Below are 24,412 nucleotides of genomic sequence, written 5' to 3' on the forward strand. Positions count from 1 at the left end.
TGATCTTGTTTTCCTTTCCCGTTCTGCTCTCCATGATATTTCGGTTTTGGGGTATTGTAGTTCCTCTTCGCCGGCCTTTCCATCTTGCCCGCCGCGTAGCACACCTCACTTGAGTGTCCCACATGTTTACACTCTCGACAATATGAGGGGATCTTTCCCCACTTAACTTGCTGCACCGTTTCGCGCCCACAGATATCAAGGATGATCTCCTCCGGAGGCGGCTTCGTGATGTCGATCTCTACGCACATGCGAGCAAATGATAGCCTTGTTTTGTCGGCTATGGCACGATCTACTTGTATCGGTGTTCCAAGAAGTTTCCCAATGGCGAATAGGGCAGATTGATCAAAAAGGTGTATGGGGAGGCCGATTAGGTTGCACCAAATTGCCGCAATCGGAGACTCACAATAGGCATCGAAATCCGGCGTCCATTTGAAGACCCTCATGGGATGGCGATCAATATACCAAACTGGTGTGCCTTTCGGACCACCAAGCATCCGCGCATAGTCCGCAATATCCTCAAATTGAACAAGAATGTGTTTTGCATTAATATACTTCCAAGAGAAACTCCGACCAAATTTAATGTTGTCAAGAGCCTTTTGAATTTGAAAAGAGGCCGGAATGGAGTGAGAAAACTTACCCACGATTGCGTACCCGACATTGTCCGCAAGCTTCTGAATTTCGGCTCCGGAGAAGTAGATTGACGGAATGCCGTTTGAGAGGGAGGCGTATCCGATATTCTGAATCTTTTCCGGCACGAATACTTGTGGGCCATTGGGGTCCGGTCTCTCCTGAATCACATCTGCCATGGTTCTCGGTTTCCCGGCATCACCCTCGACTTCGGCGGCTCCACCAGCCCCATTTGAGTTGTTTGCGCTCATGTTGGTTCTTGCCTTTGACACACTCGGGATACCGTCATTAACCATGTTTGTAGGCTGCCCATTCGGGTCCCCCTTATTCGTAGGGATGCCGGTGATTCTCGGGAGTCCGTTGACTCCCCCATCGAGATTGAATACAACCGGGCCGGGGCTGACCCCCTCCCCGATCAGTGGTGTCTTCACGAGAGGGTTTGGCATGGCTGTTGAATCCATTGGTTCTTGTGCGCCCTCAAGCCTTCTCGGCCATACCGAGTCCTTACCCCACTGCACCGCGCCCATCTCGAATGAGTCACGAATTTTCAAGGTCCGGCCTTTGCCGAGGGGGGGAAACTCTTCTAGAGATGGAATGAACGTTGCTAGAGGCGTTGGCATTGGTATTGGGGTCGGTGGAGGTGGGTTTTCGCGTAGCACAACAGCAAGGTGATCTCTCTCCGGTGGGCCTCCGGCGAGAAGGGGTTGAGCCGCGGCTGTATCAAGCAAATCCGGCGAAGTCAAAGATGCAAGCTGCAAGATGGTATCAATTTTTGGCTGCATTGAGTTTGCAACGGCTAGTACACCATGTGATTCTTCATTGTGGCAAGCCTCCAAGCCTCTTTCAAAAAGTAAGTTTGTCTTTAGGTCTTTTTTGGGAAGGTTGACTATCTCACCAACCACCACTTCATTTTCATTGGAGGATGCATCCAGCTTTGACCAAGATTTGAACACCCTATTATCTTCATCCGGTCCAGCATTCACGACGGCGCCGGCGACCTTGCCGGAATCCGGGGAGACTTCGGAGGCATTGGCCGGAGGGGTGCAAGTAAGCTCCATTTCAGCTCTCACATCATGCTCTTCATGAGATTTGCTCTCCTTTGCTCCGTAGGCCGTTCCAGCCGGGAAAATCGGGCCTTTGCACGTCGGAGCTTCCATATTCCGGCTAGCCACAGCTCCAAAATCAATCCTTTTCCGAAGTTGTTTATCTTCCGGGAGGGGTGAGAGGTCTAGCCGTTTCCGGCCATTACCTTTAGTTGGCGGCATCGGGGTGTTCTTCCGAGACTTGAGCCTTGTCTTGGCTGCCGATTTTCTAGTCATTCCTTCCGGTGGTGGGGCCTGGTTTGACCGGAAAACCATCAAATGGTCCGGGATAGATGTGCCTTCGTCGATAGCTTGGGCGTTGGCAGCGGTTGGTGTCGACAAGCTCGACATGGCCGTCGAGGCCAAGCGCGGCAGCTCGTGTTCTTGGGGGGAGGGGGGGATGGGAAGGAGGATGTGGAGAGGTGATCGGAGAGGATGATCGGACGTTGGTCGGCGGTGGTGGGGCGTCACCGGAGGACCATTACACTTAGAGAGAGAAAGTTAGAGAGAAGGGAGAGCGTCAGGTCAATTCCTGCATTGTCATACCCTGCTTGGTCCTCTGGTTCCTTTGGTCGGAACGCAACAATCATATTCATAGAGGAACGGTATTCACAGCGGAGATCGTGCTCAACCGGACCAAACAATATTTGCAACATCTCATTTCGGCCGGAAAGCTCGGGAAAAAATAATGGACGGGGTGTGAGACCAACATTGGACTGAATTTCTCGGTGTGGAAGGAGAGATCGCGAGAACAGATTAGGATAATCAGATGGCTGCCACCAGAGGGCAATTGGCTCAAGTTGAACATTATTGGAATTTGGAGTGCAGCAGGTGCAGGGGCTGGGGGCATTCTCCGGGATCCGGGAGGTAATCTTGTGTGCGGCTTCAAAACAAAAATCACAGCTAGGTCCGAATGGAGGCTGTTCTTCAATCAGTGTCTCTCGGCATCAACATGGCGGTGGGGAAGGGATCGAATATCTGGATGGAAATAGGGGAGCCCGAGGCTGCAAGGCTGTTGAGCGCTAAGAAGTATGGGGCGGCCAATACTCGGCTGTGGGTCACCCGGATCAGAAAATGTACTAAATTTGGTGGGTTACAAAATCACACAAATCCCCAATGAAGGTAATAAGGTGGCGCGCACCTTGGCCCAACAGGGATGCATGACAGAAAATATTGAAGTATTTAATCATGACACGGCCCCTCGTATGATTCTATCAATGGTCCGAATGGACCAACTGGGACTGCCCAACTTCAGGTTCAACAATTAGACTAGAATTGTAGTTTATTCCTTGAAAGCTTTTGAGCTCGAGAGTAGAGTAGAATGGTATTCCCCGGAATGTGGGGTGATGCCGTGATACTCTATCGTGGCTTTGAACTACCCTTTCCTTGTTGTACATGTCACTTTTGGACATGCATCTGTATAGTCTCAGCTTGATGATATGAAGGGATGAGGGACCCACGAACCCTCCACCATCAGGGTGTTTAAAAAAAAAAAAAAAAAAAAAAAAGAGCAAACCTATTTAATTGAAATTGCCCACAACTATGCATATTGTGATGTTTGTAACATAACGACAATGAAGACAAGATCATTTTGGTCAATAGAATAGAATAATCGTTGTTGTTTCATGCACGTTGATAAGTCGAATTCTAAGCCTTGGTTACTGGTCAGTATGTCGTGAAATTCATGTATTATCTGCAAAACAGTTGCTCAAGTGTGCAGGATTGAAGGATCCAAGTCAGTAGGAAACGATTCAGGTGACGCAAGTGAAAAGGGCTCCAGCAGGGTGCGATACTGACCAGGATGCATGCCAGATAAAAGGCTCGAGATAGAGAAGGAGGATAGCTGGGATGATCATTGACGAGGGCAAAAAGGTCAAAATGCGGGAGAAGTCTACCCTAAAAGCAAGGGCAAGCCTCCCTATAAAAGAAGCCACTTGGAGAGAGAGAAGGAGTTCAGTTCGGAGTTTGACAATCACACTTAGTAGAATTCTCTCTAGAAGATCCATCTTTCAGCATTATCCCACCTCTCATTCCTCGCCACAGCCATGGTCACTTGACGTCCAGAGTTTGCCGGAGAAGTCATCAGTCCGCCGTTCCAGCCAGTTGTCGTAGCAGTGTAGTAGTATCATCGCCCGGAGTGGCATAAATAATCTTAATCGCTTTCGTAGTTTAAAGTTTAATGGTTTTCATCATTTAAGTTACTTGCAAACACTCATCTTTGTTGCTCTTTTGAAGTACTTTGTTATTTTCCAACATTTGCATTATGAAGTTTCTATTTCGCATGTCACTTTGGTTCGAGTTTGCTTCATTCTGCCTAGGAAAGTTAGATTTAGTGATTGCTTTCAATTTCTAAGTATTTTCTTATCGGGAGTTGTTGATTCAAAAGTTGTAGCTATGTTTAGTCAAGTTTTCATGCATGAGTTTCTTTTCTGCGCCGCGATTACCATCTTGCATGTCAGTCAGTAGAAGTAAAGTTGCAGTTTCACCGTTTAATTTAAGTTTAAGCATTTTAATTGATGGATCTTGAGTTTGAATTTATGAATCTGAAGTTTTAGTTATGGTGTCTGTGTTCATATGATTTTTGTCAATACTTGGTGAGGAAGAAAACGTCAAAATAAACTTTATTTGGACCACTTTTACTTTTAAGTTACTTTTACTTTTGTTCCCTACTTTTCAGATGTACTATCGATACCTGTCAGGAAGCCCCCAGCCATCAGATATACCTTGTTGTCTAAATTTCCCCTTTTAGTAACTGTCTACTTTCCATATGTCTCTGATACATCTTGTCCCCTATTTTCACGAACACTCCCACATGTCCGTTATTTTCCCGCCTACTAGTCAGTAGAGTACCACCTTTAATTCCTGTCTAGGTAAAATCTCAACCCAAGCGTGGTAGCTAACCAAAACACCCAGGAAAGTCACCACAGTTCTCAAAACGTGTCCATCCTCGTGGGATTCGACCCTTACCTCCACTATACTAGCCAATAGAAGTGGGTTGAGGAAATTTGTTTGAAGCCAGGTCCCGGTTATCGTACCAACGACTCAGCTAGGTCGGGAATCTCTTCCTGATCAGTTGGAAACACTCCAATTTACATACGATAAACCACAAAACACCCAAAAAGAGTGGAAATGAACCTGAGGAACACTTCAAAATGGCGCTGTTGCCGGGGATGGATGGCGTTCATACCTGTTATTGTGTGTGATCTTTTTGGTGTACATACTATTTATAATTTTTCTTTTCTTTTTGTTTTCAGTTTATGAGAAGTGGCTCGGCTCCTGGCCAGTGGAGACCAAGGATACTTCCCCGAGAAACAATACTCGTTACCACTTGTTCTGGTCTGTCGACAGCACTGTCCGACCTAAGAACGAGTAGTGACGAAGAAAAAGAGGAGCCAGAGTACCAACTCCCAGAGCTTCCCCCCCCCTAACCAGTAAGAACACTAGTGAGAATGGCTGACCAAGGTGAGGACGATCCCGTGCTCGCAACGCTTACTGCGCACGCCGACGGAGATCCCCCACAAGCCATAGTAGTCACCCCAGGCCAGACCGCCTGTGATGTGAAACCCCACGTGATTGCAATCCTACCGACTTACGTGGGAAGAGTTATGAAGGACCCTACGAGTTCTTAAATGAGTTCTGCAAGATCTGTAAGGCACAGAGGCGGCCAGCAGGAGCGAGCGAGGATGATTACAGACTGAAGGCCCTACCTTTTGTCCTAAAGGGAGAGGCCAACACTTGGTTCATGCGTCTGCCGGCCGACTCTATCAATACGTGGGCCAATTTCAAGTCAGTTTTCCTAGCCGAGTTTTTCCCGTCTTCGAAGACAAGTGCATTGAAGAGGAAAATATCGTGCATAAGGCAAGAATATGATGAAACCCTGATCGAGTACTGGGAGAAGTACATGAGCCTTCTGGAGTCATGCCCCAACCATCGCATGAAGGAGATAGAGGTGCACCACACCTTCTATGAGGGGATGAACAAGGAAACCAAGGATCTGGCGAATTCATCATCTGGTGGTGATTTCACCCAATTGAGAGTAAGTGAAGCCAAAAAGGTGCTACGCAAACTGTTGAATGCGAAGAAGACGTACGATAATGCGAGAGATGGGTACAGCAGAGAAAGGGTAGCGAGTGCTTCGGCTACTGACCAGGAGGAACGGATGGACTTGAAGATGGAGGAATTGAAGAAGGAATTGCTGATTGCAATCAAACAGAACACTCCACCACCTTTTCCAACTGGAGGCCAAGAAGCCCCAGTACTACCATATGATTAGCCGGACAACTTGCCGGATGTGGAGCAAGCAAATGCCGCAGGATACTACAATTCCAACGGCAATTGGATTCCGGGGAAACAAAGAGATGCACCATGGAGGGACCACCAAAATTTCCGATGGGGAGATGGAAATCAGAATCAGAACCAAAATCAGGCTCCAAATCAACCCAACCCCCAGCCGAACCAATATCCCAACCGCGGACCAACAAACCCTGACTACCATTCTAACTGGGTAGGAAGAGACCAGCATCCTCGGAACCAAGGCTCTCAAAACCAGAATCCAAACCCTACCTATGTGCCACCCCATCAGCGAAACTCTCAAAACCAAAACCAAAACCAAAACCAGAACCAAAACCAGAACCAATTTAACCCAGGGCCTCAATATAACACCCACAATCAAAACCAAAGTCAGTACCAGCACAACCACGACCAGTATAACCCTCCTGCCCAGTATAACCAGTACCCACCGAACCAAAACCAACAAAATTTCTCAGGGTACCAGTCAAACCCACCACCTCAGTATAACCAGCATCAGAGCTCGAACCAATTCCATCACCCAAACAGGTCGAGGAGGTCCATGGAGGACATGATGGGAGAGATGCTTGCCTCGCAGCAAAGCATAAAGGGGAACTCGGTAATGAAACAATGCAAGGAATGAAAAGTGCCCAGAAGGAGCATAGGGCAAATATGGATATGATGAACAGGCAGTTGGCCCAGCTCGCTAACTCGGTGGGCGAAATGAAGGGGAACTCAGGGAAACTCCCATCTACAGTCCATGTACCTGAGAAGGTAAATGTGAGCAAGATTACACTGCGGTCCGGGACAGCCTATAATGGACCTCAGCTCAAGAACCCTGTTGGGGAGTCTAATAGAGAAAGGGTGCTGAGCGACGTTATTCCAGCGGAAGAGCTCAAGAGGCCTCTGCCTCAGATGGAGGATCCGTCTTTTCTAAACGAGAAGCCTACCGTGGAGGGAAAGGAGGAAGAAACACAACCTGGGAATGAGCAACCGGGAGGAGTAATGCCCACATCGGAACCTCAAGCCCAGGAGGAGCCAAAGGGAATTCCACAAGGACTGACTGGAGAGGCTAAGGGAGAAAAACCGTTTCCATATCGGTTTGTGACGAAAAGGAAGAAGGAAAACCCTGTGGATTTCATGTCGATCTTTGGGAAGCTGGATGTCACCATACCATTCCTCCAAGCCGTGAGACTGCCCCCTTTGGGGAAGTTTATAAAGGAGTTCATAGTCGGGAAGGCCCAGGAGGATGGAAAGATCATGGTGGAGGGAATAGCGTCAGCCATTGTACAAGAGAAGCTACCACCCAAGAGAGCCGACCCAGGTATGTTTACCCTACCTATAACGATTGGAGATGTGAAAATCGAGCATGCAATGTGTGATTTAGGAGCATCTATCAATGTTATGCCGTTATCCATTTATAATCGGTTAAAGGGGGTAAAATTGTCGAATACTAGGGTGTTGATCCAACTGGCTGATAGATCATGTATCAATCCTGAGGGTGTGTTAGAAAATGTGTTGGTCAGGATACAGAACTTTACTTATCCCGCTGATTTTTATGTCATTAAAATGAGTGAACCAGAAGCTAGGGAGTCTAGCGGGATATTGTTAGGAAGACCATTTTTAAGAACGGCTAAGACAATTGTGGATATGGCCGAGGGAACAATATGCATTGACTTTAGTGGTGAGAAATTTGTCTTTGACATCAATGAAGCCATGAAAAGACCAATAGATTCTGAAAATCTATGTTATGTTGATATAATTGACCCCCTAGTCCAAGAATTTCTTGAGACCGAATTATTCCAGGAAAAGCTCCAAACCTTGGATGTGTATCCCCAGGCTGATGTGGAAGCAGCCGCATGGTGTGATCTGATCAGTAGCCGAGGGTTGACTGACAAAGAGATCGAAGAAGCAATTATGGAATTCTGTCAGAAGTTAGAACTAGCAGGATCCGTGGGGGCCGTGGTACCGGCCAGTATGGAGGAAAAATCAGATGCTGAACAGGAACAAGAGGAGGATTCAAAGAAGAACCCTCTACCTACAGACACACTACCCCCGCAAGTGGAGTTGAAAAAGTTGCCAGCAAACCTTAAGTATGCCTACCTAGGGGAGGAAGACTCATTCCCTGTAATCATCAACAGCGGGTTGACTGTAGAGCAAGAGGCAAGACTACTAACTGTGCTGAGCAAGAACAAGAAGGCTATTGGATTGAGCCTTACGGACCTGGTAGGTATAAGCCCGGACGTCTGCATGCACCACATTAGTCTAGAGGATGGAGCCAAGGCGCATAGGGACTCTCAAAGAAAGGTGAACCCAAACATGCGAGAAGAGATACTGAAGGAAATCTTGAAGTTGCTCTCACTAGGCATTATATACTCGGTTCCAGACAGTGAATGGGTTAGCCCAATCCATATGGTCCCCAAGAAGTCAGGAATCCAGGTAATTAAGAATGAGAGGAATGAACTAGTGCCCACCAGACTAGTTACTGGGTGGCGAATGTGTATAGATTACCGAAAGTTGAACACTGCAACCAGGAAGGATCACTTCCCCCTGCCATTCATCGATCAAATGCTGGAGCGACTGGCTGGGAGGAAGTACTTCTGCTTTTTGGATGGGTACAGTGGATACTTTCAAATTTATGTGAACCCGGAGGACCAGGATAAGACCACGTTCACGTGCCCGTTTGGAACCTATGCGTATAGGCGCATGCCATTTGTCCTATGCAACGCCCCCGGTACTTTCCAACGGTGCATGATGAGCATATTCTCGGACTTGATCGAAGAATGTATAGAGATCTTTATGGATGATTTCACCGTCTATGGAGACTCTTTCGACTCGTGCTTGCAACATTTGGATGTGGTGCTAGGAAGGTGTCAAGCAAAGAGTCTGGTCTTGAACTTTGAGAAATGCCACTTTATGGTTACAGAAGGAATTGTTCTAGGACACGTGGTGTCGGAAAAGGGGATCCAGGTGGATCAAGCTAAAGTGGATGTCATATCCAAACTACCCTTCCCTACTGATCAGAAGGGAATAAGAGGTTTCCTTGGCCATGCTGGGTTTTATCGAAGATTTATCAAGGATTTCGCCAAGATTGCCCAACCTCTTACCAGGCTTCTCCAAAACGAGGTGGAGTTCGTCTTCGATGAGCATTGCAAGGCTGCTTTCAACCTCCTTAAGGAAAAATTGATTTCTGCACCGATCATTCAGGCTCCTGACTGGGATCACCCCTTCGAGGTGATGTGCGATGCTAGTGACTATGCAGTGGGGGCTGTGCTGGGTCAGAAGATAGACGGAAAAAGGTACGTGATATTCTATGCATCAAAAACCCTGAATCAAGCCCAACGAAATTATGACACCACCGAGAAAGAGATGTTGGCAGTTGTCTATTCATTCGAGAAGTTCAGGCAGTACCTACTGGGATCCAGAGTCATCGTCTATACTGATCATGCGGCGATCAAGTATCTCATTGCAAAGAAGGAGTCAAAGCCCCGACTTATTAGATGGGTGCTGCTTCGACAAGAATTCGACTGGGAGGTAGAAGACAAGAAGGGAGTTGAAAACAAGGTAGCAGACCCCTTGAGTAGAATAATACAAGAAGGGAACATTGAAGATGTAAGGGATCGATTCCCGGAAGAGCATTTATGTGAAGTGATTTTCTCCGTGAAAAAAATCGATTGGGAAGAGGTGATGAGACTTACTGGTCAGGACGCGACAACCAAGGGCAAGGAGAAAGTGGGACAGGAACCCTGGTATGCGGACTTGGCAAACTACTTAGTAACAGGAGAACTGCCAATGGTGCCAAACGTGACAAAGGCTCAGAAGATGAAGATCAAGAGCGAAGCAAGGTACTATTTCTGGGACGATCCATACTTGTGGAAGGCAGGAGCAGACCAGGTCATTAGAAGATGCGTTCCTGACTGGGAGCAACGGGATGTACTGACGCACTGCCAATCCTTGGCATGTGGAGGACATTTCGGGCCAAGAAAAACTGCCAGGAAGGTGCTAGATAGCGGATTCTACTGGCCAACCCTGAACAGAGATGCATACGAGTTCTGCAAAGGTTGTGACCGTTGCCAACTGACCGGTGGGATCTCCGCGAGGGATGAAATGCTGCAAGTTCCAGTAATAGTTTGTGAGGTGTTTGACATCTGGGGTATGGACTTCATGGGTCCTTTTCCCTCATCTTATGGTAACTCCTACATCCTAGTGGCAGTTGACTACGTGTCAAAATGGATAGAAGCCAAGGCCACAAGCACTTGTGAATCTAAGGAAGTCACCAAGTTCCTCAAGAGTCATATATTCAGCCGATTTGGGATACCAAGGGCAATCATCTCCGATCAAGGGACTCACTTCTGCAACCGAACGGTCGAAGTATTGATGAAGAAGTACGGAGTTCATCACCGCCTATCCAGTCCTTACCACCCTCAAGCCAACGGGCAGGCAGAGATCTCAAACATGGAAATAAAGAGCATTTTAGAGAAAACAGTCAACCCCTCCAGAAAAGATTGGAGCATAAGGTTGGAAGATGCTCTGTGTGACAACATACAAAACTCCTATAGGGATGTCCCCCTATCGCATCGTCTTTGGGAAGATGTGTCACTTGCCAGTGGGAATTGAGCACCGAGCGTACTGGGCATTACAACAGGTTAATGTGGATGCTAAGGCCTGTGAAGAGGAAAGGAAGCTACAACTACAAGAGCTGGAAGAACTCAGATTGGAGTCGTTCGACTCAGCCATGTGGTATAAAGAGAAAACAAAGATGTGGCACGACAAAAATCTGAGAACCAAGGATCTCCAAGTTGGTCAGAAAGTACTACTCTTCCAGTCAAGACTGAAGCTAATGCCTGGGAAGCTCAAATCCAAATGGGCAGGACCCTACATTATCACTGCGCTACGTGCTAATGGAGCGGTCGAGATTTCAGGGAGTATCCCTAACTCTGAACCTTTTGTCGTTAATGGACCATGATTGAAAATATATAGGGAGAATGAAGAGGTGTGTGTAGTGGAAGAAATTCCACTACACTTTAAGAGCGTCTAAATGACCAGTAGGAAAGGGATTTGAAGTTTCACCTGGTCAACGGCATAAGTATTGTACTTACTGACCCGGTAAAATTTCAAATACCCTTAGTAATGATGTAAATATTGTAGATATTTGGTAATTTAATTTAAGTTAAGAAGGAAAAACAACAAAAAGATTTTTCGGATCTTAAATATTAATTCGGAGTTCGTACTGACCACGAGGATACCACTTGGGTGAAACTCTGAATTATATTAAAGAGCCATTTATTTACTTTTTTCTATTTCTAGCTAATTGAGAAGAGAGAGTTGAGTAAAGTTTGAATTTTGGGCGTGTTACAGCTTTGCAGGCGAGTGCAGAGGCTGGAGGGCGCATGACAAGCAACGTCCAATCGGCTGCCAGCAAGCACAACCGCCTCCCACACGAAGCGTCTCAACCGAGCGACCGCCTACAACCTGTCAAACCCCTCAACTGCCCACCACTCTATAAAACACCCCACCGCCTACTCCCCTTCATTTTACAAACCCTTACCTGCACTCCCTCTCTCACAACCACCACTCCCACTCCGAAAAACTACCACCCACTACAGAAACCACTGCAAACCACCACCGGTACTGTCATGGCAAAGAGAAAGGCAACCAACAACCCGGCATCTACCACCGGCGAAGCCTCGTCAGAACTCCAGCCAGCAGCCGAGTCGCGGCCGCCAAGCCCACAACGATCACAACCACCGCCGACGACACAAATCCCGACGATGATTCCTCTAGACGCACTAGCGGCATTTCTAAGCCAACAGGACCCCAACAGAGACTGGGCAACAACCCTAGCCGGATTTAGCCTAACCGGAGGAATGCCGGCGACATCAAACCCTACCCCAACTGCAACCACAGAAAACCCACCCACCACCACCCCAAAAACCTCAATTCCGACGTCCGGAAATATTTCCTCAACAGTTGCTGCACAATCAGAACCCTCCCACCCTTTTCCCATACACCAACAAACAGAGCCGCTGGACGTCAGCCCTCTTTCCTCCTATCAAGATCCCAACTGGGGAGAAACAGAAGATAAGGAAGGTGGAGGGAGAGCAAGCGAGAGCGAGAAAGGTGAAGCAGAGGAGATTAGGGCCACTGATGCAAAAATCGATGTAGCGAGGGAGGAGATAGATCTGAACGAGACGGCCAGGAAGCAAGGGATAATGACGGATGAAGAATTCCAAACGGTTTTGGGCAAAGGGGATCGAATCGTGATAAACCCTGAAGGGTGGCTGAGGTAATGGACCTCACATCCCAGGCAGTAGGGAAGGGGAAAGCAACAAAGGAAGCGGAAAGGTCGGAAGGGGTAGCCCACCAGTCAGTAGAGGAGAAGACAGACGAACAACCGAAAAGGGCCGAACAACTTGAAGAGGAAAGACAAGACCCAGAAACACATCAAGAGGAGGCCTCAGTGGTGACTAAACCAAAGCCAGTAAAGAGGAGGCTAGTGTTGAAGAACGACCTCAAAGCGGAAAGGCAGAAACCCCAAAGAGTGTCACAGAGATGTTTGGGAAAGTGGACGTCCAACAAGGCAGGAGCAAACACCGCAGCAGATGCGGTGGAGGTTTCGAGTGATGACGAGAAGACTACTCCTACAAAACCTGGGGACGAGCCCTCGAATGCTAGCCAGGAGGAAACCCAAATGGCAACAGGGACAGTATCAGCAATGCCGACTGACCAGGAGGAGAATACTGACAAGATGGCTGAGGGTCTGGACCTCGCATAAAAGTCAGTAGGTCGGGAGGAGGCAGCAAGAAGTGATACTAGTGCCCGCATGGTGGCCGAGCCTACCGCCCAGGAGGACACTTCAACACAAGCCGACGAGGAAGCAGAGCCAATGGATATCGAAGAAACCAAGTACATTCAAGAAAGGAAGAGGAAGGGGAAGGCCCCTGTCAAGAGGAAACAAGTCATGAAAAACAGCGCACTGTCAATGCAAGCATAGTGATCAGAGAGCTGGAAGAAAAGGAGAGATCAAGCGACACCGACTACACTTCCAGCGAGGATTCTGACTCAGAGAGTGATATCTCTCTGGAAGGAGAAGACTATCATGAGCAGCAGCTCCCCGACAACCACCTTGAACTAGTCCATCCTCCGGTAGAGAGGATTGTATACCGGCGGTAGAGGGTAACGCTCACTGACGAGCTTATGGAGGACATGAAGCACTACGACACCAAAAAGCTTCAGGATGCATTTGACGACAAGGATGACAGTAGCAAGCAAGTCAAATGCGGAAAGGTACTCCATATACCCTCTTTGGATGAGTTGTCTGTTCGTGATTCCTTCTTGGCCAGTATGGAAGCATTGGGTTTTGAATGGCTGTTAGAGAATAGGGACCCAGAGATATCGGTGAGATTAGCGAAAGAATTCTTCACCACATTTAGGTTCCAACTCACTACGGACCTAGACAAGGTGTCAATCTCCTTTAGGATATTCGGTGGAGAACTGTCGATGAGTCTGATAGAGTGGACTGTGCGATTGGGTATGTGTAGCCTGGAGGAGGCTATAGGTCCGGACTGGAGAAGCCGTGAGAGGGGGGTACCGAGGCGTCATATAGAATTTGAGCCCCAGGAAGCCTGGGAGGAGTTAACCCACCCCAATGCTGGCCAGTTCGCCTCCACAAAATCCAGATCCACCCACTTCAACAATTCCATGCTGCGATTGGTGCAGCTCTACTTAGGCTATAACCTACTGGGGCAGAGCAACTCCGCTGCAAGAACGTCCATGACCGAATTGTACTTGGTATGGTGTGCTAAGCATGGAAGGAAACTGCACCTAGGGTTTTGGACAGCCTACCAATGCCATCTGATAGCCACCTACCCAGCCAGAAACTTGTCACTCTGCCACATACTAGGAGCCTTCGTGCGCAACAACATCATCATAACAGAGGCAGAGGACCTGTCTCCAATGTACATGGTCGACGCTCCTGGTCTATTTGATATACCCTTCTTCGCCCGCACCAACTTGGTATACTACAGAGAAGGTGTACCCCAGTTCTACCCAATAGGAGAAGCACCTGGAGGAAGGGCACAACAAGGCCAGGAGGTGCAAGCTGCCCAGATCGACCAAGCGCAGAGGCTGAGGCAAGAAAATCCGGAGAGGGCAGTGACAGAGCTGGCTGAGGAGAATAGACAAGCGCGGGCAGAGATGGCGAAGCTGACAACCCTAATGGAGAGCATACTAACGGAGTTTGCAAGAGGGAAAGCAAGCAGTGGAGCTGGAACAAGCGGACATGGAGGACAGGAAGAAGAACCCACCGGACATGAGGAAGGAGAAGGAAATGGACAACAGGAGGATGATGACAACCAACTCGGACCTACTGAAGAGGAACCAACAGACCCACCTGCAAAGAACCCTGCCCCAAGAAGGAGCAGGAGGAACACCTGACCGAACCACCCCCAACTGACCAGTTAGTTTTCTTTTTAATTTTTAAGTTTTTTCTTTTGTTTATGTTTTCGTACTTTTACTAAATGGGTAGATTTATGTGTTTTAATTGTATGCAAACCCCATTCGTAACACTTAGCCTATTTAATAGTCTAAGTGTGAGAAGTAAAGGGTTTGCTACTTCGGTGCATGTATTTTATTATGTTTTTCTTTGTGTTTTGTCGTGAGCATAATACCTCACACTTAGCCTACTGCGTAGTCTAAGTGTGAAGAGTTATATGTTTTTACTTCATCTTTGTAAATATATTGCTCTGTTTTATTTATAGATCTAGGTATATATCTGAAACTCTCCCACTTAGCCTATTGCATAGTCTAAGTGTGAGAAGTTTTTAGATATAATATGTGTTTATTATAAGTGAGTGTCCGTCATACTAGCCATTCCCAATTTTCACTTCACAGCCCGTATCTGGGGCAGACACTTGTGAAGTGAGAGGGGGGAGCAAATGGCCAGTATGACATGTATATATGTGTTATTTGAGTCAGTGCATGTTAGTTTTTTTTTTTAGGTTTGTTTAGGTCTAGGAATTATGTGTTATGTTTTATGAGTGGGCTTAAACTCAACTGCCTCGAACTGACGGTGAGGGGAATTGAGGGAGATAAGGCATGCCAAAAAACAGAAACCACCCCCTCCAGTAACCCCTAGTCAGTAGAGATGATGCAAGTATGAAGGAAAAACCCATCCCTTAGGTCCGACACGAAAGCCCTCTTAAAAGGTGAGTTAGAAACCCCAAAGTGGAACTACTTTCCACTAAATACTGGAAAAAAAAAAAAGAAGAGAGGCTACCACATGATGTCCAGGGCAAGGTGACCGCGTGTGGCAAACCCTGAAGGCAGTAGGAAACCCCCCCCCCCCCCATAAAAAAAAAAGAGAGAAAAAAAAAACCTACCCTTAGGACCCCATTTTCTAGCCTAAATTATAGCCCAAAATAACCCATCAGCCACTGGAACTGTGTGCGTGCAAGGCATGAGGCATGGAAGCTACTGACCAGGAGGACATACAAAAGGACCCAGCTGAAGAAGAGAAAAACAAAGAAAGAAGGAGAAAATCGATCTGAAGTTTCCAGATCCAAAAAAATAGAAGAAGGAATAAGGGTGGCGAAGCCACGAAGAAGCTACTGACCAGTTGGAAGCCAATGTCAGAAATTGTCCAGCCAAAGAAGAAGCCCTAGCCAGAAGCCCGAATGCACACAGTTATTGTTGAACCTTAGAGCCTTAGGGACAACTACCCCAAACACTACAAACCACTAGCCCCATTACAAGCCTTAAAGACCTTCAGGAGTTGCATGTGAGATCTGAGTCCGAAACATTTGTGGTTAAGCATTGAGAGAAAACAGTCCTAACATCCCCTGTGAGGAATGAGTGACTGAGTGAACCCAGTGTTTGGCCTAGGATTGGGTGATCCTGACAAGCAGATATACTGACTGGAAGAAAAGGGGGGTGGCGAAAGTTCAAGGCTGCCTAAGGCCGGATTGCACCTGATCTCGAGGGGAAGGGTGGTTGAAAATATAGCATGTTCTATGTGTTTAAGTTAACTATGTGTCTTATGTGTTTGTGTCATTTTTGTTTTCTTTTCTAGTGCATCAGAGTCTTGAGTCTAGTTAGGTAGAGTCGGTCAGGGGGAGTAACCAGGCTCGAATTCGACTTATTTCTTTTTGTTTGTAAGTGTGAGCAGTTTGATAAGTCGAATTCTAAGCCTTGGTTACTGGTCAGTATGTCGTGAAATTCATGTATTATCTGCAAAACAGTTGCTCAAGTGTGCAGGATTGAAGGATCCAAGTCAGTAGGAAATGATTCAGGTAACGCAAGTGAAAAGGGCTCCAGAAGGGTGCGATACTGACCAGGATGCATGCCAGATAAAAGGCTCGAGATGGAGAAGGAGGATAGCTGGGATGATCATTGACGAGGGCAAAATGGTCAAAATGCGGGAGAAGTCTACCCTAAAAGCAAGGGAAAGCCTCCCTATAAAAGAAGCCACTTGGAGAGAGAGAAGGAGTTCAGTTCGGAGTTTGGCAATCACACTTAGTAGAATTCTCTCTAGAAGATCCATCTTTCAGCATTATCCCACCTCTCATTCCTCGCCATAGCCATAGTCACTTGACGTCCAGAGTTTGCCGGAGAAGTCATCAGTCTGCCGTTCCAGCCAGTTGTCGTAGCAGTGTAGTAGTATCATCGCCCGGAGTGGCATAAACAATCTTAATCGCTTTCTTAGTTTAAAGTTTAATGGTTTTCAACATTTAAGTTACTTGCAAACACTCATCTTTGTTGCTCTTTTGAAGTACTTTGTTATTTTCCAACATTTGCATTATGAAGTTTCTATTTCGCATGTCACTTTGGTTCGAGTTTGCTTCATTCTGCCTAGGAAAGTTAGATTTAGTGATTGCTTTCAATTTCTAAGTATTTTCTTATCGGGAGTTGTTGACTCAAAAGTTGTAGCTATGTTTAGTCAAGTTTTCATGCATGAGTTTCTTTTCTGCGCCGCGATTACCACCTTGCATGTTAGTCAGTAGAAGTAAAGTTGCAGTTTTACCGTTTAATTTAAGTTTAAACATTTTAATTGATGGATCTTGAGTTTGAATTTATGAATCTGAAGTTTTAGTTATGGTGTCTGTGTTCATATGATTTTTGTCAATACTTGGTGAGGAAGAAAACGTCAAAATCAACTTTATTTGGACCACTTTTACTTTTAAGTTACTTTTACTTTTGTTCCCTACTTTTCAGATGTGCTATCCAGACCTGTCAGGAAGCCCCCAGCCATCAGATATACCTTGTTGTCTAAATTTCCCCTTTTAGTAACTGTCCACTTTCCATATGTCTCTGATACACCTTGTCCCCTATTTTCACGAACACTCCCACATGTCTGTTATTTTCCCGCCTACTAGTCAGTAGAGTACCACCTTTAATTCCTGTCTAGGTAAAATCTCAACCCAAGCGTGGTAGCTAACCAAAACACCCAGGAAAGTCACCACAGTTCTCAAAACGTGTCCATCCTCGTGGGATTCGACTCTTACCTCCACTATACTAGCCAGTAGAAGTGGGTTGAGGAAATTTGTTTGAAGCCAGGTCCCAGTTATCGTACCAACGACTCAGCTAGGTCGGGAATCTCTTCCTGATCAGTTGGAAACACTCCAATTTACATACGATAAACCACAAAACACCCAAAAAGAGTGGAAAGGAACCTGAGGAACCCTTCACACGTTCATTTAAAGCTTAACTCTTTATATTTGGGTTTACTTGGCCAACAAGCAAACCTATTGAATAGAAATTGCCCACAACCATGCATTTTGTGATGTTTGTAATGTAACGACAATGAATACAAGATCATTTTGGTCAATAGAGCATGATAATCGTTGTTGTTTCGTGCACGTTCTTTATATTTGGGTTTACTTGGCCAGCAAAGCAAACCTATTGAATAGGGGAAGAATGCGATTGTCTCTCTCTCTCTAAGATTTTCTCTCTCGCGGAGATGGTCTTCCGGTGACAGCCGCACCGCCGCCGGATTTCTTCCCTGCCCCCGCTTTGCCCTACCCTTCCCCCTTCTCCCCCGAAGACCACCACCCTATCTCACCCTCCCGGAGACCTACCTCCGGTGGCCAGCTATGGAAGCCTCAGCTCCGGTCGAGCATGGAGAGCATGAAAGAGCAGCTGCCCTTTCGGACCAACAAATAGTTTTCTCGTCGAAGTCTACGCCGCCTCCGGTTCAAACGACTAGGAAAATGAAGCTTGCCACCGCAAAGACTCGTATCAGCTCTCGCCGGAGTACCGAGCGCCGCCCCTCAAAGGTAATGGGAGGAAAAGACTCGACATTTCCCCACTCCCCGAAGATAAGCAACTCTGCAAAAGGATTGATTTCGGAGAGAACATTCCGGCGCCGGCCGCCATCCCAAAGTGCAAAAGCCCGATTTTCCCGACGAAGACTCAACAAGTAATGGATCCTACTCCCTCGGATGAAAACACAACTACTCTTGCTGGAAATGAGGCCCACCTACTATCTATAGTATGCTACGCTCCGACAAATTCTGCTGTCGGTCAAATGGCCGCCGGCAACTCCTCCGGTGTGGATATGGGCTCGGCGCCGGAAAGGGTCAGTTCCCTATGTCACTCCATGACAGCTGACCAGAAGTCAAATGAGACAAAAAGCATCTTGGTTGGTGATCCATTCAAACTGCCTAAAATGGATATAGAGACAAGTCCTCTTTTGGAAAGTCAAGTGGCGCCCTTCCCCTTTGAGGACTCATGGGCTGCCCTAGCCGTTGGGGCCAAAGTAGTGACAAAAATCAATCCTCTTCTCCACATTGCCAACAATGACTCGACGGATATGCTTGATTGTGAAAATGCTCAGCCTCTTCTCGTCACCATTCAGCCGGAAAACCTCCAGCAAGAGGCTGCTCCCGTCTTCCCCCAGCCTTCTACACCAGCCTCTTTTGCCCCTCCTTCACCTACGGCTAACTTCTCCCCATCCCTGGAGGAATTCCCCCCACTTGCTAAGGGAAGCTCCCAACCACTTTGCCATTCTCTTCATAAGCTTGATCGCCTCGGTCATCCTCTCATTCTGGGCAGATGATCGTCCAGCCAGGGTATCCAAACTCCCCTTGATCTCCGGTAGCACCTTCTTGACTCCCCCAATATCTTCTCTCACCTCAGCCATCTCCTTCCGTAGTTCGGTCACATCCACATTCATCACATCTTCTACCAGCTCCTGTTCACGCTTCACCTTGTCCACGTTGGCCCCTATGTTGTAGAAGCACAACTCCTTCCCTTATGTAAGAGCTATTTGTTGAAAAAGTACTCCATGCTGAATAGCTCCGTGGGCTCACACATTGTAACACTCGGCTCTGCCTTCCCAATCTTCATGACAAAGTTGCGCTCTATGTAGGCGCCTAGAAGGTGGCAGGTGTACATGTTGCGGGAAGGGTTGGCAGTCATCTGATGGCAGGCCTGGGCTAACCAATATCCAAGGTGAACCTTGATGCGTTTAGACATGCACCATGTAAAGTAGAGCTCGGTGGTGGTGATGCTGGAGCTGGCCGTGCCCATCAGATTGTACCCGATGCAGCTTGTGTCAAATATTCCCAGGCAGCTTGTGATGAGAATCCAGGGGTGTCTCTCGGTGGGCCGTATACTCTATCATCCCAAATACCCTCGTCATCCTCTGCATTTGTAAATAGCCCCATCCTCAAAGACCACTCCCTTACACTCATGGTATGCTCGATGGTGAAAAGACGGAAAGAGATGGAGTTCACATCCGGATCGGTAGTCAGATCATTTTACAAATATAATTCCCTCTCTCTAAAAAACTCTCTACCTTCTCTCTTGAATTTCGGTCATCTCCCTCACCTTTGGGTGAGGTGGATATGTGACCATCGTCCCTTTAGCCATGGTTCAGCCCGGAAGGGATTCACCGGTGAAGGCGGTCAAGGACACAAATCCTTCCCCTCCGCCGAAATGGGTTTTCCGGCCACCCAATGCAAGACGGAAACTGAAAAGAACAGCCACTCCTCACCCCGGAAAAGCTAGTGGTAATACTAAACGTGATGCACTTGCTTCACTAACGGAGACCGGGCGGATGAGAAAGAAGATTGTTTTCGAGTTTGAAGAGTCAGCCGCCGGAATTAATGGTGGAAACTCCCCCGCCGGAGTGGGCAAGGTGAGCTCGCCAACCGGTGATAGAAAGGGAAGCCGCTGGACTAGAAAGGCTCGACCTGGTCCTTTTGAGGCCTTGCACCTCTCCATGGGCCTGAACGAAGTGGAGCCGGGAGTCCATCCATTGCTTGCGAAGGACCTGCGTTTCTCTATGGGCAAGAGGGAAACCTTGACCAAGTATCAGCCGGAAGTAGCTGCCGGAACGGGACAGACGAGCGTGGCCGGAGCTCGGTTGGAGGAGAATAGTTCCGTTGCACTAGATGTGGCTCGGTCAACACTTGTGGGGGTAGCTGCAAGCATAGCTACAATGGATGAGGACATACTCCAGATCGGGGATGGTGCCAACATGCTTTCCGAGTCAACCTTTCTTTCTGCACCATTTCCGGAAATGTCTAGTTGTGCACTAGATAGTGAGACATGTGACTTGTCTCAAAGTGAAAGCAATTTTGAATTCAAATCTGATGCAGGTACAACCACCTTGCCAAAGGAAGCCAACGTGGATGGAGAGGCTGAGGCCGACGGGAAGCCGCCGGCGCCGGAAAACTAGCCGGAGCAAAATATCGCCCAGCATGATAATGGTCATTCCCAACCCGACAACCCGGTATTTGAAGAAGGCAGCGGCGTGGCTGCACCCTTCGGGAGACCAATGGAGCCGATGGTTTCCAATGTTGATCCGCTCGGTAATGCTTGGAACCACCGTGTCAAACCGGCGCTTGGGGACAAGTTAGAGAACCAAAGAGTCGAGGTAGAGAATGGAGGAGAAGCGGATACCGACCCGGTGACCCTTGATGCCGGACAAGATAAGGAGCTGGGAACAGCCGGGAGGTGTGAGGGAGTTCCATCGCTCAGTTTCTCAAACGATGAAACAAAGCATTTGGCGGACAAGATTGGGCACGCCATCATCGGGAAGTTCTCCCACACCATCCCGACACCACAACAAATCCAAAAATCCCTATCCCACATCCAATCCATTGATGGCTTCAAGTGGAAGTTTGTGAATGCCAAACACATCCTCATTCAATTCCGGGATGCCCGAGACTACGGCCGGATGCTCAATGGCACCAAAGGGGCGCCGGTGTGGTACATACAGCAACATCCTATGCGGGTGATCAAGTGGACACCGGATTTTGACACTTTCGTTGAATCCCCGATTGCCGTGGTTTGGTGTAGGGTGATTGGACTCCCAATCCACCTCTACGACCAATCAGCCCTTATTGCGATTGGCAAGCTCTTGGGGAAGCCTATTCAAGCTGATCGTGCAACACTTAACCAAAACCGACTCACTTTTGCCCGGATTTGTATTGAGATTGATATCTCGACGCCTCCACCGGAAGAGATCATCCTCAACATTCTAGGCAAGGACACTAGGTACAAGGTGGTGTGGGAGCGTATCCCTTTGTATTGTGTGGAATGCAAGCATGTTGGGCACGTCAAGGAAGCATGCTTCACATTGAGGAAGAAAAAGGAGGAGCAGCCCACGAAGGAGCCTGGTCGACCCTCTCATACCCGTCGACCCAATCTCGGGTCGGATTCCACCTAGTTGAGCCTAGTCAACTCTCTCATACCGGTCGAGCCAAAAAAGCCTTCACCTGACATCCACATCCCGAAACCGGACCGAGAGACCACGTGAGCCGGGGACAAGCAAAGAGCCTTGGGTGCGGACGGGACATCAAGAGTGAAAGCACCAACGAAGGCGCAAATTCAAGTAGATGGAGATGGGTTTCAATTAGTGTCAAATCGACGGAAAGGAAAACCGACATATACCTTTCACCAACCGCAAGGAGGTGCCCATAAAGCTAACCATTTGGAGACTCTCCTCAAGGGCAGCAACGTGGCGACGGTTTCTTTTGGGATAGGCAATGCCGAGGTGATCGATCCGGGAGGTAGTTCGACCAACCTCAATTTGTGAGGTCAATGGAAATCTTGGGTTTTACGATGCGGGAGGCATCATTCCAACTGTAATAGGGTTCGTTAAGAGTAGATAGGTGGTCACTCTAGTTGATAGAGAGGCCCTCATTGTTCTTGGCGACTCATCACTTTTGGGCGATTCGGTGTTTGTTTTTATTGTCTTTGGTAATGCACAGGTGTGGGTCTGCCTTAACCCTCCACCCCTGGGGTGATTTTAAATAAAATAAAATAAAAACATCCGGATCGGTAGTTGCCTTGAATCTGAAACTGGAGAAAAATTCCCCGGCCGCTTCCACTAGTACCTCCTGTTCGCTATGGTTCAGGAGCCACTCAAAGCCTATTCCCTTGATGTGACCAAGGAATTCTTCCTCGCACTCTATCTCCCTCAACGAGTCCCTGTCGTATCTCTTCCCTGATTTGGCCAGTTTCCCAACTGCACTTCGATCCTTGTACGTTTGTGTCCTCTTTGAGTCGTTGAACTTAGACATAGCCCCCAAGAGCTTCTTCGTGATCCAAATCTCCTCTCGCTCATAGTTAAGGACCTCCTCTTTTCAGACTCCTCATCTGTCTCACTGTTGGCTTTACCAGGTCCAGGAGCTTTAGGCAACGCACGAGGGGATTCCCTGACTGAGAGGAGCCTCTGCGACTTCCTAGGCCGATGAGTAAGGGCTGTCTTTCCTTTCCTCTTGCGCTCCTTGGCCATTCGACGCTCTTCTGCGGCTGCCACCTCATCTTCAAAGTCAGGAGTCTCTCCTCCCTGCATGCTAGTCGCCCCCGGGGCCAGGAATCCTGATCCCTTCGTCTGGTCATCCTCATCCACTTCGTCCAGCATGCTTCGCCGTGCCATCATCCTCCTTGACGCCCGCAGATCAACGGGTGAGTCCTCTGGTACCTCCTCTAGATCCACTACCTCCAACGGCCCGTCCTCTTTGGGCCTCTGTTCTGTAACATCAACGGGGACCTCGTCCCCTCCAGAATTCCTAGGGATTTCTCCCTCAGCACACATAATTGGGGTTTCCCCCGTAGATTTATTCAGAGTCTCCTCCTCAGGTTTGTTAGGGATTTCTCCCTCAAACACAAATGGGGTTTCCCCCTCAACGAGCAAAGTCGGGGTTGGCCCCTCGAAATCAAACGGGGTTCCCCCCTCCACATACAAATTCGGGGTTTCCCCCTCCACATTCTTAGAAACAGGGGTTCCCCCCCCCCCCAATTTCAACCACAGGGGTTGCCCCCTCCACCAATTGTAAATCAGATGTGTTACCTTCCCTTGCGACTCCATCTAAAGAGTGATCCACCGCCATCCTGTCAATTTCGTCTGCAAATCCGCTTACGCTTTCCTCCTCGAGTCCGCTGCCGCCTTTTCCCTGTTCTGCAATGTCTGGGTTTGGCCCAGTTTCCGCATGCGTCTGATCTAGGGTTTTGGAATCCCCTAGGTTTGAACTCGGTGGTTACGCCTTTGATTCCTCAGGGATTGCCTGCGGTTGCTGAAGAAACATCGAGAATCGAGAGAAAAGTCTCTCGGCCTCCTCTTTACTTCCGAACTTCTCCTCCAGTTCCTTCAAGAATGCTTCCTCATCGGGACTTTTGACGGCAGAGGAATCTGGCACAGAAGTCGGGTTCCATTCTGAGCGTATATCGAGCGCCGAAAAAATCGGCTAAGCCGGCAGTTGCCCGGACGGTAGTCTGGCGGCGGGATCTCCCTTCTTCACGATGGTATCCTGTGTTTTCTTCATGGTTAACTGCAAAAACTCACAATATCTGGGTGGATTCGATTAGGGTTTGAAGAACAAATTATTTGAGAGAGAAATATTTTGAGAGAGAGAGAGTTGTGAAAGTGGAGAGAGAAGTGACCGGTTGAAAAATATCTTTGGGGCTTTTCAGAGTGGCAGGCGAACGGTTGCGATATGAGGTAAGCCACCGTACGTTCCTCGAAAAGCGGAATTCGAAATTCCAAAATCAACCGTCATCCCTCCAATTTGCAAGCCTCTTCCTCCCCCTAGCAACAAAAGAAATGAAACACCAAATTCTTGGGTCGAAGATCATAAATGACAAAACAATTTCCCCAGGGAGCTTGGTGCTTCAAAAAATATTTTTGGGTTTTTGTATATTTGAAAGCAACTGAACTATTTACATAGCAAATGAGTATCCTCAATATTTCCTAGGCCAGTGTAAAAATAATTTTTTGTTCCCCACTTTACCTGACCTACGAATTCATTGAGGATATCCACTTGCCTGACCACACACTTAAATGATAATAGCAGATGCATGTAGTGGCGTCTCTTCCACCACATGCATATATGTATTATCTCTGTATACCTTCACTCTGTGCCCATTTACCAGAAAAGGAACTGATTTTGGGGCGCTCCCTTGAATCT

At 47.8% G+C, this 24,412-nt stretch overlaps 1 protein-coding gene across 1 annotated transcript; it reads left to right on the plus strand.

Moving 5' to 3' along the window:
* The first annotated feature begins 2,622 nt into the window (after positions 1-2,622).
* On the plus strand, positions 2,623-11,390 carry LOC148932600 (uncharacterized). Its single transcript, XM_089065176.1, has 6 exons — positions 2,623-2,766; positions 8,001-8,158; positions 8,606-8,866; positions 9,422-9,487; positions 9,950-10,528; positions 11,363-11,390. The coding sequence occupies exons 1-6, from the start codon at positions 2,623-2,625 to the stop codon at positions 11,388-11,390; spliced, it is 1,236 nt and encodes a 411-aa protein (XP_088921302.1).
* The last annotated feature ends 13,022 nt before the right edge of the window (positions 11,391-24,412 follow it).

This window comes from Salvia hispanica, chromosome 2 (assembly GCF_029641045.1).
Source record: "Salvia hispanica isolate PSC_SH4W2 chromosome 2, Shi_PSC_v1, whole genome shotgun sequence".
Classification (NCBI taxonomy): Eukaryota; Viridiplantae; Streptophyta; class Magnoliopsida; order Lamiales; family Lamiaceae; genus Salvia; species Salvia hispanica.